The sequence below is a fragment of the Oncorhynchus gorbuscha genome, linkage group LG06, assembly GCF_021184085.1.
Source record: "Oncorhynchus gorbuscha isolate QuinsamMale2020 ecotype Even-year linkage group LG06, OgorEven_v1.0, whole genome shotgun sequence".
In the NCBI taxonomy this organism is placed as follows: Eukaryota; Metazoa; Chordata; class Actinopteri; order Salmoniformes; family Salmonidae; genus Oncorhynchus; species Oncorhynchus gorbuscha.
In genome coordinates, this window is record NC_060178.1 from 81,847,560 (window position 1) to 81,865,762 (window position 18,203).

The 18,203-nt window shown below is 41.4% G+C and overlaps 1 protein-coding gene across 1 annotated transcript in view; it reads left to right on the forward strand.

Moving 5' to 3' along the window:
- The window catches only part of LOC124038409 (glutamate--cysteine ligase catalytic subunit-like), a 32,614-nt gene extending 16,275 nt beyond the window's left edge, over positions 1 to 16,339 (forward strand). Inside the window, exons 3-16 of the mRNA XM_046354261.1 lie at positions 4,630 to 4,812; positions 4,916 to 5,029; positions 9,921 to 9,979; positions 10,126 to 10,262; positions 10,470 to 10,544; positions 10,679 to 10,795; positions 11,054 to 11,192; positions 11,401 to 11,513; positions 11,657 to 11,749; positions 11,960 to 12,064; positions 12,450 to 12,531; positions 12,627 to 12,733; positions 14,945 to 15,065; positions 15,385 to 16,339. Of these exons, the coding sequence (XP_046210217.1) occupies positions 4,630 to 4,812; positions 4,916 to 5,029; positions 9,921 to 9,979; positions 10,126 to 10,262; positions 10,470 to 10,544; positions 10,679 to 10,795; positions 11,054 to 11,192; positions 11,401 to 11,513; positions 11,657 to 11,749; positions 11,960 to 12,064; positions 12,450 to 12,531; positions 12,627 to 12,733; positions 14,945 to 15,065; positions 15,385 to 15,566 (1,627 nt within the window). The 3' untranslated portion in view covers positions 15,567 to 16,339. The remainder of the gene's footprint in view (positions 1 to 4,629; positions 4,813 to 4,915; positions 5,030 to 9,920; positions 9,980 to 10,125; positions 10,263 to 10,469; positions 10,545 to 10,678; positions 10,796 to 11,053; positions 11,193 to 11,400; positions 11,514 to 11,656; positions 11,750 to 11,959; positions 12,065 to 12,449; positions 12,532 to 12,626; positions 12,734 to 14,944; positions 15,066 to 15,384) is intronic.
- Positions 16,340 to 18,203: the final 1,864 nt, after the last annotated feature.

An 18,203-nucleotide genomic window follows, 5' to 3' on the forward strand; every position in this document is an offset into this window, starting at 1 on the left:
AGAGGTTTACATACACTATGTATTTCAAGGCCTACCTTCAAACTCAGTGCCTTTTGAAAAAATCAAGGAAAATCAAGAGACAAACGATATTTGTCTGGTTCATCCTTGGGAGCAATTTCCAAACACCTGAAGGTACCACATTCATCTGTACAAACAATAGTACGCAAGTATAAACACCATGGGACCATACAGCCGTCATACCGCTCAGGAAGGAGACTCGTTCTTTCTCCTAGAGATGAACGTACTGTGGTGCGAGAAGTGAAAATCAATCCCAGAACAACAGTAAAGGACCCGGTTTCCTCCAGCATCACATACTTCCGGCGCAGACAGAAATGGCCGCCTCGCTTCGCGTTCCTAGGAAAACCAGCAGTATTTTATTTATTTTTTCCTGTAATTTCTTACATTGGTACCCCAGGTAATCTTAGGTTTCATTACATGCAGTCGGAAAGAACTACTGAATATAAGAGCAACGTCAACTCACCATCAGTACGATCAGGAATATGACTTTCCCGAAGCGGATCCTGTGTTCTGCCTTCCACCCAGGACAACGGAATGGATCCCAGCCTGCGACCAAAAACAACGACGTCGTAAAAGAGGGAAACGAAGCGGTCTTCTGGTCAGGCTCCGGAGACGGGCACATCGCGCACCACTCCCTAGCATACTACCTGCCAATGTCCAGTGTCTTGACAACAAGGTTGATGAAAACCGAGCACGCGTAGCATTCCAGAGGGACATCAGAGACTGTAATGTTCTTTGCTTCACGGAAACATGGCTCACTCGAGACTCTAATGGAATCGGTGCAGCCAGCTGGTTTCTTCACGCATCGTGCCGACTTCTGGTAAGAAGAGGGGCGGGGGCGTATGCCTTATGATTAACGAGACGTGGCGTGATCACAACAACATACAGGAAACCAAGTCCTTCTGTTCACCTATCCTGAGGCTGCATTCATTGTAGCTGGGGATTTTAACAAGGCTAATCTGAATCCCTAAATTGTATCAGCATATCGATTGCGCAACCAGGGCTGGTAACCTTGGATCATTGCTATTCTAACGTCCGCGACGCATATAAGGCCCTCCCCCGCCCTCCTTTTGGAAAAGCTGACCACAACTCCATTTTGTTGCTCCCTGCCTACAGACAGAAACTAAAAAAAGAAGCTCCCGCGCTCAGGTCTGTTCAACGCTGGTCCGACCAATCTGATACCACGCTTCAAGGCTGCTTCGGTCACGTGGACTGGGATATGTTCCGCATAGCTTCCAACAACAACATTGACAAATATGCTGATTCGGAGAGCGAGTTCATTAGAAAGTGCATTGACGATGCCGTTCCCATAGCAATGATTAAAACATTCCCAAACCAGAAACCGTGGATTGATGGCAGCATTCGTGTGAAACTGAAAGCGCGAACCACTGCTTTTAACCAGGGAAAGGTGACCGGAAACATGACCGAATACAAACAGTGTAGCTATTCCCTCCGCAAGGCAATCAAACAAGCTAAGTGTCCGTATATAGAGACAAAGTAGAGTGACAATTCAACGGCTCAGACACAAGGTATGTGGCAGGGTCTACAGTCAATCACAGATTAGAAAAAGAAAACCAGCCCCGTCTCGGACCAGGATGTCTTGCTCCCAGGCAGACTAACTTTTTTGCCCGCTTTGAGGACAATACAGTGCCAATGACACTGCCCGCAACCAAAACCTGCGGACTCTCAGGAAGCACCCCCCCCTATCCACATCGATGGGCAGTAGTGGAGAGGGTAGTAAGTTAAGTTCATCGGCGTACACATCACAGACAAACTGAATTGGTCCAGCCACACAGACAGTGTCGTGAAGAAGGCGCAGCAGCGCCTCTTCAACCTCGGGAGGCTGGAGAAATTCGTCTTGTCACTAAAAGCACTCACAAACTTCTACAGATGCATAATTGAGAACATCCTGTCGGGCTGTATCACCGCCTGGTACTGCAACTGCTCCGCCCACAACTGTAAAGCTGTCCACAGGGGAGTGAAGTCTGCACAACGCATCACCGGGGGCAAACTACCTGCCCTCCAGGACACCTACACCACCCAATGTCACAGGAAGGCCATAAAGATCATCAAGGACAACAACCACCAGAGCCACTGCCTGTTCACCCTGCTATCACCCAGAAGGCGAGGTCAGTACAGGTGCATTAAAGCAGGGACCGAGAGACTGAAAAACAGCTTCTATCTCAAGGCCATCAGACTGTTAAACAGCCACCACTAACATTGAGTGGCTGCTGCCAACACACTGACACTGACTCAACTCCAGCCACTTTAATAATGGAAATTGATGTAAAATATATCACTAGCCACTTTAAACAATGCTACTTAATATAATGTTTACATACCCTACATTACTAATCTTATATGTGTATATACTGTACTCTATCATCTACTGCATCTTTATGTAATACATGTATCACTAGCCACTTTAAACCATGCCATTTTGTTTACATACCCTACATTACTCATCTCATATGTATATACTGTACTCGATACCATCTACTGCATCTCGCCTATGCCATTCTGTACCATCACTCATTCATACATCTTTATGTACATATTCTTTATCCCTTTACACTTGTGTGTGTATAAGGTAGTAGTTTTGGAATTGTTAGGTTAGATCACTCGTTGGTTATTACTGCGTTGTCGGAACTAGAAGCACAAGCATTTCGCTACACTCGCATTAACATCTGCTAACCATGTGTATGTGACAAATAAATTTGATTGGATCTTCAAGTACAAAAGTATCTCTAGCCACAGTAAAAATGAGTCCTATATCAACATAACCTGAATGGCCGCTCAGCAAGGAAGAAACCACTGCTCCAAAACCGCCATAAAGCCAGACTACGGTTTGCAACTGCAAATGGGGGCGAAGATCGTACTTTTTAGTGAAATGTCCTATGATCTGATGAAACAAAAATAGAACTGTTTGGCCGTAATGACCATCGTTGTGTTTGGAGGGAAAATGGGGAATTCTCCAAGACTAAGTACACCATCCCAACCATGAAGCACGGGGGTGGCAGCATCATATTGCGAGGGTGCTGTGCTGCAGGAGGGACTGGTGCACTGCACAAATGGATGGCACCATGAGGAAGGAACAAAATGTGAATGTATTGAAGCAACATCTCAAGACATCAGTCAGGGAGTTTAAGCTTGGTCGCAAATGGTTCTTCCAAATGGACAATGACCCCAAGCATACTTCCAAAGTTGTGGCAAAATGGCTTAAGGACAACAAAGTCAAGGTATTGGAGTGGCCATCACAAAGCGCTGACCTCAATCCCATAGAAATTTTGTGGGCAGAACCGAAAAAGTGTGTGAGCAAGGAGGCCTACAAACCAGACAGTTACACCAGTTCTGTCAGGAGGAATGGGACAAAATAAATAAATAATTATCTACTATTATTCTGACATTTCACATTCTTAAAATAAAGTGGTGAGCCTAACAGACCTAAGACAAGGCATGTTTACTTGGATTAAATGTCAGGAATTGTGAAACTGCTTTTAAATGTATTTGGCTAAGGTGTATGTATACTTCTGACTTCAACTGTATTTTCATATATATTTTGTTTCCCCGTACTGTCATTCTGAACTTTATCAGCAACGCTATAATACATTTTGTTGCGACTCAAATGGAACAGCTGGATAGGGGAAAACTGCTAGAGTTGCACAAAATTGAATATAACGTTGCGGATATAGTTTGGAATGACACAATTTCATGTGTACAACATCTAAAGACCTGCATCACTTTACTGAGGGCGTTTAGGTTTCTAAAAGGATGTTTCTGGTGTGTTTGTTCATATTTTTTCAGAGCTTTGTACTGCGCACTGAGGATGAGGAAGTGAATCACTGGTTAGAGGTTTCTCAAACAAGTGAAATCACAAAACGTGTCTTGCTCCTTCTATAACATGTCATTTACATAAAAAATAGACATTTGGTTGTTAAACTTTTTATTTTTTACATTGCAGGTATTAAATACATCTTTTGTCACTGCATAAGACCAGTGTTCCATTAGCCTCTTTAGCAACTTTTAAAATAAATGAAGGAGCTTCCCTTATGGCTCGCTCATGCAAAAGCTACTTTACATGTATGCAACTTTGGCATGAGTTTTACTTTCTTTAAAAAAAAATGTTTTTTTAAACTATGCTCTTACAAAAGCACTTGAGTCACCCTGCCCGCTACACCGTTGGCTGTTAAAGGCATTTTAACCTGCAGAAGGAATTTCTCTATTTGATGTATTTGTACAAGCCCCACAGTAATGGTCTGCTTGCTAACTGCCCATGATGTCCTAAATCTGTGAAGCCTACTTAACCCAGGGGAAATACCAGTGTCAGTGGGGAATTGTAGCTAGAGCTGTAGCATTCCTCATTACTGCCTCTGTCGCACATACTGAAGAGCACGTGCCCTGAAGCACAAACACAGCATTTTCCCCCCTGCTGACATTAGATTTTTTTTTAAACATGTTAAAAATAAAACATGTTTACTTTAATGTGAAAGATCAGCATAACACAATGGACTCTATCTGATCAAGGACCTTGTTTACATTATTAATTTGGCCTCTAAATACGGAATTGGCTTTTACTTTTGTATTTTTTTAATGCTTTGTTTTTATTTGTAGCCATCCTACCCTTTGGAGGCCAGAGTATGGCAGCTACATGATCGAAGGGACTCCGGGGCAGCCATACGGTGGGACGATGTCAGAGTTCAACACAGTGGAGGACAACATGGGAAAGAGGAGGCGAGAGGCCTCATCTGTGCTGAATAAGAATGAAACCCTTGCCACCATCACATCATTCCCAAGGTAGTTTAGTACCTATTTTGTCACTCACTCAACCATTTGAAACTTTGTTTATTTCATTTATAGTACCTTAACATTATTGTTATTCTTGTAACAATGGTTTTAGGTTAGGTTGTCCAGGCTTCACCCAGCCAGAGTACAACCCAACACCTGTTGAAAAAGGAGTGTCCAAATCACTGTTCTTCCCAGATGAAGCCATAAACGGACACCCAAGATTCAGGTAGGCTTGTATGTATATATGTATGTCAGAAGTTTACATACACTTAGATTGGCGTCATTTAAAACTTGTTTTTCAACCACTCCACAAATTCGTTGTTAACAAACTATAGTTTATGGCATCTCAGTTAGGACATCAACTTTGCATGACACAATTAATTTTTTCTTGTGTCATGCATGCAATTATTTCACTTATAATTCATTGTATCACAATTCCAGTGGGTCAGACGTTTACATACACTATACACAAAATTCCAGGCTTTAGAAGCTTCTGATAGGCTAATTGACATAATTTGAGTCAATTGGAGGTGTACCTGTGGATGTATTTCAAGGCCTACCTTCAAACTCAGTGTCTCTTTGCTTGACATCATGGGAAAATCCAAAGAAATCAGCCAAGACCTCAGAAAAAAACATTGTAGACCTCCACAAGTCTGGTTCATCCTTGGGAGAAATTTCCAAATGCCTGAAGGTACCACTTTCATCTGTACAAACAATAGTACGCAAGTATTAACACCATGGGTCCGTGCAGCCATCATACCGCTCAGGAAGGAGACTCATTCTGTCTCTTAGAGAGGAATGTACTTTACTGCGAAAAGTGAAAATCAACCCCAGAACAACAGCAAAGGACCTTGTCAACATTCTGGAGGAAACGGTTACAAAAGTATCAATATCCACAGTAAAACGAGTCGTATATCGACATTACCTGAAAGGCCACTCAGCAAGGAAGAAGCCACTGCTCCAAAACCACCATTAAAAAAAAGCCAGACTACGGTATGAAACTGCACATGGGGACAAAGATCGTACTTTTTGGAGAAATGTACTATGGTCAGATGTAACAAAAATAGAACTGTTTGGCCATAATGCCATCATGTTTGGAGGGTAGAGGCTTGGGGGAGGCTTGCAAGTCAATGAACACCATCCCAACCATGAAGCACGAGGGTGGCAGCTTGTGGGGGTGCTTTGCTGGAGGGACTGGTGCACTTCACAAAATAGATGGCGTCATGAGGGGGGAAAATTGTGGATATATTGAAGCAACATCTCAAGACATCAGTCAGGAAGTTAAAGCTTGGTCGCAAATGGGTCTTCCAAATGGACAATGACCCCATGCATACTTCCAAAGTTGTGGCAAAATGGCTTAAGGACAACGAAGTCAAGGTATTGGAGTGGTCATCACAAAGCCCTGACCTCCATTCAAAAGAACATTTGTGGGCAGAATTGAAAAAGCATGTGAGAGCAAGGAGGCTGACAAACCTGAATCCGTTACACCAGCTCTGTCAGGAGGAATGGGGAAAAATTCATCCAACTTGTGGGAAGCTTGTGGAAGGCTACCCGAAATGTTTGACCCAAGTTAAACAATTTGAAGGCAATGCTACAAAATACTAATAGTGTGTGTGTAAACGTCCTATCCACTGAGAATGTGATGAGAAAAATAAAAGATGCAATAAATAATTCTCTCTATTCTGACATTTCACATTCTTAAAATTAGGTGGTGATCCTAACTCACCTAAGACAGGGAACTTGGATTAAATGTCAGGAATTGGGAAACTGAGTTTAAATGTATTTGGCTTAGTTGTATGTAAACTTCCGACTTCAAATCTGTGTGTATTATTTAACCTTTAACTAGGCAAGTCGGTTAAGAACAAATCCTTATTTACAATGACGTCCTACCAAAAGGCCTCCTGCGGGGATGGGCGCTGTTTAAAAAAAATATGTGTATATATATATATATATGCCCTTTTTTTTTGTATTATTTTTATATATAAATAAATAAATACATATTTAATAAACAGGGCAAAACTCTCACGACAACACTACATAAAGAGAGACTTAAGAAAACAGCATGGCAGCGACACATGGTACAAACATTATTGGGCACAGACTACGACACAAAGGGCAAGAAGGCAGTGACAACTATGCATCACGTGAAGCAGGCACAACTGTCAGTAAGATTGAGTCTTTGAATGAAGAGATGGAGAGAGAACAGTCCAGTTTGAGTGTTTGTTGAAACGAACTGAAAAGAGGAGCGACCCAGGAATGTTAGCGCTTTGGGGATCCTTAGCGGAATGTGACTGGCAGATCAGGTGTTGTATGTGGAGGATGCGGGCTGCAGTAGGTATCTCAGATAAGGGGGAGGGAGGCCTAAGAGGATAGGCATAATAGGCATCAACCAGTGGTTCTTGAGACATGTATACAGAGATGACCAGTTTACAGAGGAGTATAGAGTGCAGTGATGTGTCCTATAAGGAGCATTGGTGGAAAATCTGATTCCCAACTGTAAAGAACATCTTGCCGCTCGAGAGTGCCCTTACCTGCCAATCTATAAATTACGTCTCCGTAGTCTAGCATGGGTAGGATGGTCATCTGAATCAGCGTTAGTTTGGCAGCTGGGTTGATAGAGGAACGACTACAATAGAGGAAACCAAGTCAAGATTTAACCTTAGCCTGCAGCTTTGATGTTTGCTGAGCGAAGGACAATGTACTATCTAGCCATACTCCCAAGTACAGATATGAGGTGACTACCTCAAGCTCTAAACCCTCAGAGGTAGTAAGCACACTGGTGGGGAGAGGGGCAATTCTTCTTACCAAACCACATGACCTTTTTGTTTTGCAGGTGTTCAGAACAAGGTTAAGGGCAGAGAAAGCATGTTGAACACTAAAAGATTTGTTGTAGAGCGTTTAACACTATCTGGGGAGGGGCCAGCTGAGTATAAGACACTGTGCTACCTTTGTTCCACATATACACTACATGACCAAAAGTATGTGGACACCTGCTCGTCGAACATCTGTCCAAAATCATGGGCATTAATATGGAGTTGGTCCCCCCTTTGCTGCCACAACAACCTCCACTCTTCTGGGATTGCTTTCCAGTAGATGTTGGAACCATAGATCGACCGATTTATGATTTTTCAACGCTGATACCGGTTATTGGAGGACCAAAAAAGCCGATACCGATTAATCTGCCAATTTTTTACTTTAAAAAAATGTGTAATGATGACAATTACAACCATACGGAATGAACACTTATTTTAACTTAATATAATACATCAATAAAAATCCATTTAGCCTCAAATAAATAATGAAACGTGTTCAATTTGGTTTACATAATGCAAAAACAGTGTTGGAGAAGAAAGTAAAAGTGCAATTTGTGCCATGTAAGAAAGCTAACGTTTAAGTTCCTTGCTCAGAACATGAGAACATTAAAGTTGGTGGTTCCTTTTAAAATGAGACTTCAATATTCCAAGGTAAGAAGTTTTAGGTTGTAGTTAATATAGTATTTATAGGACTATTTCTCTCAGAGCGTTTGAACGTTTGAAACGCTATTAGCGCACACCCAGCTAAGCATTTCACATCGGTTACACCAGCCATTAGGCTGATAGGCTTGAAGTCATAAACAGCGCTGTGCTTGCCAAGAGCTGCTGGCATAACGCATGAAAGTGCTGTTTGAATGAATGCTTACGAGCCTGCTGCTGCCTACCACCGCTCAGTCAGACTGCTCTATCAAATCAGACTTAGTTATAACATAACACACAGAAATACGAGCCTTTGGTCATTAATATGGTCGAATCCAGAAACTATAATTTCAAAAACAAAATGTTTATTTCAGTGAAATACGGAACCGGTCGGTATTTTATCTAAACTGTGGCATGCCGAAGTCTAAATATTCTTGTTACATTGCACAACCTTCAATGTTATGTCATAATTATGTAAAATTCTGGCAAATTAGTTCGCAATGAGCCAGGCTGCCCAAACGGTTGCATATACCTTGACTCTACGTGCAATGAACGCAAGAGAAGTGTCACAAATTCACCTGGTTAATATTGCCTGCTAACCTGGATTTATTTTAGCTAAATATGCAGGTTTAAAAATATATACTTCTGTGTATTGATTTTAAGAAAGGAATTGGTGTTTATGGTTAGGTCCAGTCGTCCAACGATTGTGCTTTTTTCGCAAATGCGCTTTTGTTAAATCATCCCCCAGCGTTGCATCGGTTATATGCAACGCAGGACATGCTAGATAAACAAGTAATATCATCAACCATGTGTAGTTATAACTAGTGATTTATTATTGATTGGTTGTTTTTTATAAGATAAGTTTAATGCTAGCTAGCAACTTACCTTGGCTTCTACTGCATTCACATAACAGGCAGGCTCCTTGTGGAGTGCAATGAGAGGCAGGTGGTTAGCTGTAAGGTTTCAAGATTGGATCCCCTGAGCCGACAAGGTGAAAGTCTGTCGTTCTGCCTCTGAATAGGGTAGTTAGCCCACCGTTCCTAGGTCGTCATTGAAAATAAGAATGTGTTCTTAACTGACTTGCCTAGTTAAAGGTCTAAAAATAAATTTAAATCTGCAAAATCGGCGCCCAAAATACCGCTTTCCGATTGTTATGAAAACTTGAAATCTGCCCTAATTAATCGGCCGTTCAGATTAATTTGTCGCCCACTAGTTGGAACATTGCTGCGGGGACTTGCTTTTATTCAGCCACAAGATCATTACTGGGGTCTGGCTGAGATGTTGTTGCTCCTAGATGTTTCCACTTCACAATAACAGCACTTACACTTGACCAGGGCAGCTCCAGCAGGGCAGAAATCTGACGAACTGACTTGTTGGAAAGGTGCATCCTATGACGGTGCCGTGTTGAAAGTCACTGAGCTCTTCAGAAAGGCTGTTCTACTGTCAATGTTTGTCTATGGAGATTGCATGGCTTTGTGCTCGATTGTATACACCTGTCAGCAGGTGTGGTTGAAATAGTGAAATCCACTAATTTGAAGGGGTGTCCACATACTTTTGTTTATATATTGTATATTTGCAGTATGTTGTCTCACTGCTATGATATGTCAAGTTTGAGCTCTTTTTTTAAATTCCCTTGAATACAGAAATGTGTGAATGTTTTTTCAGCACCCTGACCAGAAACATTCGTCACAGAAGAGGAGAGAAGGTAGTGATCAACGTACCCAGTAAGTGTAAATAAAAATCGGTCTTCACCATTTGCACTTAACAATTACACCACTCAGTCAAATACATTTTGTCATTTTCACTGGTCAAATTTAGGATACATACTTATTGGTATCTATTTTTCACTGTGCTTCTTTCTCCTTGTTAGTCTTTAAAGACAAGTGCACTCCATCTCCATTTGTGGAGAAGTTTCCGGAGGATGATGGGGAGGCCGCCAGAGCAGCACTCCCTGATCACATCTACATGGATGCCATGGGCTTCGGAATGGGCAATTGCTGTCTTCAGGTATATGCTACACATTATACTAATATTAACGTTGTATACTGTTGTTATTAGTTTGTCTTTGGATGCATGTTCCTTTTTTCAGTCACACATCATAAATTACTTGTTCATATACTAGACTAGAGAATATTTTTTACAGGTTGTGCGCATGTTTATATAAGCCTGTTGATTAGTCCTTAAATTAACTTGAACCTTTTTATGTTTTTCCAGGTGACATTCCAAGCTTGCAGCATTGAAGAGGCGAGGTACCTTTATGACCAACTAGCAACATTCTGCCCCATAGTGGTAAGATGTGCTTAGAAAATGTACAGAAAAATTGCATCAAGTAGTAATTTTTTACAGTTTTCAATAATGCTTTGGTTGTTTCGAGTGCTTTTTGTGTGGTGGAAACTGGAAAGCTAATTGTTGATCGTTTACAGATGGCCCTCAGTGCTGCTTCGCCGTTTTACAGAGGCTATGTGTCAGACATTGATTGTCGCTGGGGAGTTATTTCTGCCTCGGTGGATGACCGGACTGGGGAAGAGAGAGGGCTGGAGGTGAGCAGATGAATCATGAAAAACTGGCCCCTAATTAAAGAAACATGACCTTGCCAAATAAGGCCCACTCGCTTGTCGCTAGTTGCTTCAGGGGGTTGAGGCTCAGATAGGCATTATGAATTTCTCTGTTGATTTCCTGGTGTTCAAATGTAATGTTAGTTAGAGCAGGTTTTCAGTTATTTGTTTGTTGAATTGTCAGATTTTCCTACTTTTCATATTCATGGTCTTTTAATGTCTATGAAAATGTTGTCTTTGCAGCCTTTGAAAAGCAACAAATTTCGAATCTTGAAATCAAGATATGATTCAATCGACAGCTACCTCTCCAGTTGTGGCGATAAGTACAATGACATAGATCTGACAATAGACGAGGAGATCAACAAACAGTTGCTGGATGCAGGTAAACACTGTAACAGAACATGTTGAATGATAAGTGACTGGGGAGAATATTATTTTAAAATGAGTAGTAGAATAATCATACAAAAAGTGATGTATTGTTTAAGCATTGAAACTGCCTGTATGACAATGTTAATTTTTTTTTTTTTAATTAGATTTGTTTTAATCATAAAATGTTCTATAGAGAAGTGATCAGAATCTGTGTTTTGTAGGGATCGACAAACTGCTGGCCCAACACATAGCCCATCTTTTCATCCGGGATCCGCTGTCACTCTTTGAGGAGAAAATTCACCTGGATGATGAAAACGAGTCGGATCACTTTGAGGTTAAAATGATACCCACCCTATACTGACTTACTGTGGCTGCATTACTGCTGAAAACCAGACCAATGCTTGTGACAGATTTTAAAAGGAGAATTTTTTGTTTATATAGTCAAAATATATTTTCCATGTCACGTCTCTCTTGTAGAATCTGCAGTCAACCAACTGGCAGACAATGAGGTTCAAACCTCCTCCTCCAAACTCTGACATCGGATGGCGAGTTGAGTTCCGCCCCATGGAGGTAGCATAAGCCTTACAACTCTGACACAAAAGATTGAATATAATTTGGATATTTACCTGAAATGCGCTCATTGGCAATTTATGCATGTCTGCTAAATAGTGTTACGTGAACAAACAATACTTGCAACAGGATTTACATTTACTGTGTCTTAACTTATTTTTGTACAATGTTAGTGTAGAAATATTTAGTGGACATTTTCTTTTATTTCAGGTGCAACTTACCGATTTTGAAAACTCTGCTTACGTTGTTTTCATCGTCCTGCTCACCAGGGTTATCCTGTCCTATAAACTAGACTTTCTCATCCCCTTGTCAAAGGTGAGAATGTGGTTGTTCTTGTTACACTTTTCATTCGCTGAATTTTATGAAATTCAATTAACTTAGACTGGTTGTTTTTGTGGAGTTCCCAGTACATTCACTTTCGAGTCTCATAGCAATGGGTCTGAATACTTACGTAAATAAGGTATTTCTGTTTTTAAATTTTTAATACCTTTGCTAAAATTTCTAAACCTGTTTTTGCTTTGTCATAATGGGGTATTGTTTGTAAATTGATGAGGAAAACTATTTAATCAATTTTAGAATAAGGCTGTAACCTAACAAAATGTGGAAAAATGTAATGGGTCTGAATACTTTCCGAATGCACTATATAGGTCTGTGATATAACACCATTTGTTTTAGTGTGCTTTGTCTTGTCTTTGAACAGGTTGACGAAAACATGAAAGTGGCCCAGGAAAGAAATGCAGTCCAAGAGGGCATGTTTTACTTCCGGAAGGACATCTATAAAGGTGAGATGATACAAGTCCAGTGTTTTGAAACCTGGTCGGGGCGCCTTTTGTCAATGCCTAAACAGTTTAATGCTTCCTCTTCTCTTGTGTCATAGGCTGTAACCCTGTCCTCGATAGCTCCTCAGCGGCCCAGAACGGCTTGGACAGTGAGGGTGACAATGAGTACATACTGATGAGCATTGACACAATCATCAATGGAAAGGTGCTTATTAATAATATTTCTAATTTAATATATCTTTCTCCTGAGCCCTTTACTGCAAATCAGGTTTGAGGAGTTCGTAAGGTAACTTTAGTCAACTCTTTGAGTTCAAATGTGGATAACCGATACCACCAAAGTGGCTCACCTTTTAGCCAGATAAATTTCAATGGCAACAAATCCTTCAGAACTAACCTGCTTCGAACAGGCTAACTCAGGGATAACTCCATTTATCTGGAATGAAGTGTCTGAGCCACGAGTTGAAGACTAATTAAATAGGATGCCACATTTCCAACAAGTCAGTTTGTCACATTTCTGCCCTACTAGAGCTGCCCCAGTCAACTGTAAGTGCTGTTATTGTGAAGTGGAAACATCTAAGAGCACCAATGGCTCAGCCGCGAAGTGGTGTAAAGTTTTCCGCCATTGGACTCCGGAGCAGTGGAAACGCGTTCTCTGGAGTGATGAGTTGTTGCATCTTTAGATCTCCGCTTTCTAAATTTATAGCATATTTTAATCTCTGTCACATGAAAACACTTGCATGTGCCATGCGCGTTTTAGAACAGTGTGTTCCCGCTAATTGCATTTTGGAACCTTCTCCCGTAACCTACTGCCATATGCGCATTGCTGCACTTATAATGTGAAGAAATAATATTTTATAAACATTTTAAGATAAATGTTCTGATCTGTTGCATTAGCATTATTGCTTTTTAAATATTTGATGTCCGGTAGTTGTCCCAGAATCTGTTTAAACCATTCCAGACTTGTTTTTTGTTTTGTTTTTTGCGTCCCTGGGAGGACTGGACAACCTTAATTTAAAGCCCTGGGCAAAATACCAAGTGAGAAAGCACATTCTTCGATTTTCACTCTGAAACTGTTGATGACTATTTCTTAGTTTCTCTCCCTTGCTGTGTTGCCTCTAGTAGGCTAGTGATTAGTAGGACTGGGGGGGCGGTCAGGATACAACGAACGAGGCAAACAAGAATTATAGTGGGAGAGGTATCTAGCTAGTGCTAATTAAATTGTTTGTTGTTTTCAAATCACTTACATTTACATTTACATTTAAGTCATTTAGCAGACGCTCTTATCCAGAGCGACTTACAAATTGGTGCATTCACCTTATGACATCCAGTGGAACAGTCACTTTACAATAGTGCATCTAAATCTTAAAGGGGGGGGGGTGAGAGGGATTACTTATCCTATCCTAGGTATTCCTTAGAGGTGGGGTTTCAGGTGTCTCCGGAAGGTGGTGATTGACTCCGCTGTCCTGGCGTCGTGAGGGAGTTTGTTCCACCATTGGGGGGCCAGAGCAGCGAACAGTTTTGACTGGGCTGAGCGGGAGCTGTACTTCCTCAGTGGTAGGGAGGCGAGCAGGCCAGAGGTGGATGAACGCAGTGCCCTTATTTGGGTGTAGGGCCTGATCAGAGCCTGGAGGTACTGAGGTGCCGTTCCCCTCACAGCTCCGTAGGCAAGCACCATGGTCTTGTAGCGGATGCGAGCTTCAATTGGAAGCCAGTGGAGAGAACGGAGGAGCGGGGTGACGTGAGAGAACTTGGGAAGGTTGAACACCAGACGGGCTGCGGCGTTCTGGATGAGTTGAAGGGGTTTAATGGCACAGGCAGGGAGCCCAGCCAACAGCGAGTTGCAGTAATCCAGACGGGAGATGACAAGTGCCTGGATTAGGACCTGCGCCGCTTCCGGTGTGAGGCAGGGTCGTACTCTGCGGATGTTGTAGAGCATGAACCTACAGGAACGGGCCACCGCCTTGATGTTGGTTGAGAACGACAGGGTGTTGTCCAGGATCACGCCAAGGTTCTTAGCGCTCTGGGAGGAGGACACAATGGAGTTGTCAACCGTGTCATGACTGCCTCCCTCCTCACCACTCACTGCCTGATAGTCAGCCGTAGCAGGTCACAGTGAAATAAAATAATAATAATTAAAGAAAAATTCCATGGCAGCTGCGGTGCAATTTAGAAGTGGCCCAAAATCCTGCAACCTCCGACCAATACGTTTTCACCCTGTGACATTGTTTTCAAAGTAGCCCATTTTTCGCGGGCAAACCATGGACATGGCGACTCTGGGCGAACAACAATATCCACCTTCGTAGTATGGATGAAGCTGGCTAGATTTCTAAAAGCCGGAGTAGATCTAGCTTGCTTCATAGGATAACATGTCTGCACTCTTGAGTTTCAACTATAACAGTTGTTTCTTATCATTTAGGAAGGAGTTTTTCAAGGGCTGATACCAATCCTTAACTGCTACCTGGAAAACATGGAGGTGGACGTCGATACAAGATGCACCATCCTGAACTACCTGAAGCTCATCAAGAGACGCGCCTCAGGTACAGTATATTTAGCAAATGGACAATGACAATTTGACACTGGGTTGGGTAACATGTTTTTGTGGCCCGTAGGATTTCGTAAAAGCACGCAGCATTCTAATAGTGGAAGGCACATTTTGCTCCCTGACACTGTCAAAAAGGTTTGGTAGCTCTTTGTGCATTAGTGTTGAATCTGAACTGAAGCCACATGAAAATGTATAGGATTATAAATGCCAAACATTAACTTGTTTGGTTTTGGTGTATATGTTAGTGTAACATCTTAATTATCAAATCCCGCCCAAAATCATGATATTTCTCTTTCTCCTTGTTGCTGATGTAGGTGAACTGATGACCATAGCAAAGTGGATGAGGGAGTTTGTCGACAAGCACACTCAATACAAGCAAGACAGCGTAATAACTGACAAAATAAACTACGACTTACTCCGCAAGTGTGACAGTATCTCAAAAGGAGAGGAGCGATGCCCAGAACTTTTTGGAGACCCAGTCAATCGGGGAAAATAAACCAATTGTCACAGCTGTAATCAATTAATTAATGTGTTGTCCATCATCAATGATGTACGTGAAAAGAGAGCCTAAATATCTGGCTGAACAAAGTGGTCCAAACTACACTAAACAAAAATATAAACGCAACATGTAAAGTGTTGGTCCCAGGTTTCATGAGCTGAAATAAAAAATCCCCAAAATGTATTAATCTCAACTTTTGTGCACAAATTTGTTTACATCCATGTTAGTGGGCATTTCTCCTTTGTGCAGTCAAGTTGAGGGAGTGTCCATCAGAGCTGTTGCCAGAGAATTTAATGTTTAATTCCTCTACCGTAAGTCATGTTGTTTAAGAGAATTTGGCAGTAAGTCCAACCGGCCTCAGCTGTAGACCACTTGTAACAACGCCAGCCCAGGACCTCTGCATCCGGCTTCTTTGTCTGAGACCAACCCCCCAGACAGCTGATGAAAATGTGGGTTTGCACAACTGATGAATTTCTGCAAAAAAAAATCTGAAACCGTCTCAGGGAAACTAATCTGTGTGCTCGTTCGTCATCCTCACCAGGGTCTTGACCTGACTGCAGTTCGGTGTCGTAATCAATTTCAGTAGGCAAATGCTCACCTTCAATAGCCACTGGCACGCTGGAGAAGTGTGCTCTTCACGGATGAATCCCGTTTTCAACTGTACCGTGCAGACTGTGTACATGGTGTGTGTGTGTGTGTGTGTGTGTGTGTGTGTGTGTGTGTGTGTGTGTGTGTGTGTGTGTGTGTGTGTGTGTGTGTGTGTGTGTGTGTGAGCGGTTTTCTGATGTTCACATTGTGAACAGAGTGCCCCATGGTGGCGGTGGGGTTATGGTATGTGCAGGTATAAGCTACGGACAACACAATTACATTTTATCGTTGGCAATTTGAATGCACTGAGAGACCATGACGAGATCCCGAGGCCCATTATCGTGCCATTCATCCGCCACCACCTCAGAGGAGTGGGACAACATGCCATAATCATAGCCTGATCAACTATATGCGAAGGAGATGTTGCACTGAATGATGCATATGGTGGTCACACCAGATAGTGACTGATGTTCAGATCCACGCCCCTACTTTTATTTACATTATTTATCTGTGACCAAAATATGCATATCTATATTCCCAGTTGTGAAATCCATGTATTAGGGCCTAATGAATTTATTTAAATTGACTGATTCCTTGTGAACTAACTCAGTGAAATTGTTGCATGTTGCATTTATATTTTTTTCAGTGTAATTGAGTTTTAATGGAGAACATAGAATTGCATGTGTGCATTGTGAAGGTGAAGCCGGTGTATTGAAGTTGTATATACTGTTACAGATAAACCATAACAAAATGCAATCTGATGTGTAATTGGATATGTAAATATTTTTCTTCTGTTCATGGTAAATCTAATGAACACAAGTTCACTTTAATATTTAAGTGTAAACTATACTTCCATCTGCTCTACAAACATTAACAAGGGTTCTAACGTTTCCAAATGTGGTATATCTGCATTTGTCTGAAATCATTTTTGTTTTTGTGAGAAATGTAAAATGAAAAGTGTGATTTGCTGTGCTGACATGACAGTAGAACATTAAGAAAGTAGTATGACATTGAAGTGAATGTTAGCATTTGGTTGGAATGTCTCATTGAATAAATCTGTGTACAGCGCTAAGTACAGTATTTATCTTGGTTACTTGGTTCTGTTTCCTTGATAATATGCTCATTGTGGAATGAGAACTTTTAATTCACTAGAGGGTGCTAGTGGCATACCAAATGTACATTACTGTTGAATGGCATAACGCTCCAAAGGAACCAATCTTATCAATGTAAACATCTTTTATACGTTACATATTAAAGATGGATCAAATCTGCCCATAAACATTTAAAAAATCAGTGCATATATATAAAGAATTATGTTCCACGCCCTACAAATATAGGCCTACGCTTGAATAGCATAAAAGTGGCAACTTTTAGTCTAGTTAAGCAAGTCTCCATCCTATCACACAGGGGCGGATTGGCAATCTGGCAAATGCCAGATTAGCTGGTCCAATATATACAATTTTATCTCACAAACATGGTTAGCAGATGTTAATGCGAGTGTAGCGAAATGCTTGTGCTTCTAGTTCCGACCATGCAGTAATATCTAACAAGTAATCTAACAATTTCACAACTACCTTATACAAGACGTTTGCGTCTTTTGAGCTTCTAGTCATAAAATCTATGCAGCCTACTCAATCACTTTTTATAGCTACTGTTTACAGACCTCTTGGGCCATATACAGCGTTCCTCATAGAGTTCCCTGAATTCCTATCGGACCTTGAAGTCATAGCCGATAATATTCAAATTTTTGCTGACTTTAATATTCACATGGAAAAGTCCACAGACCCACTCCAAAAGGCTTTCGGAGCAATCATCGACTCTGGGTTTTGTCCAACATGTCTCTGGACCTACTCACTGTCACAGTCATACTCTGGACCTAGTTTTGTCCCATGGAATAAATGTTGTGGATCTTAATGTTTTTCCTCATAATCCTGGACTATCGGACCACCATTTTATTATGTTTGCAATTGCAACAAATAATCTGCTCAGACCCCAACCAAGGAGCATCAAAAGTCGTGCTATAAATTCATCGATTCCTTGATGCCC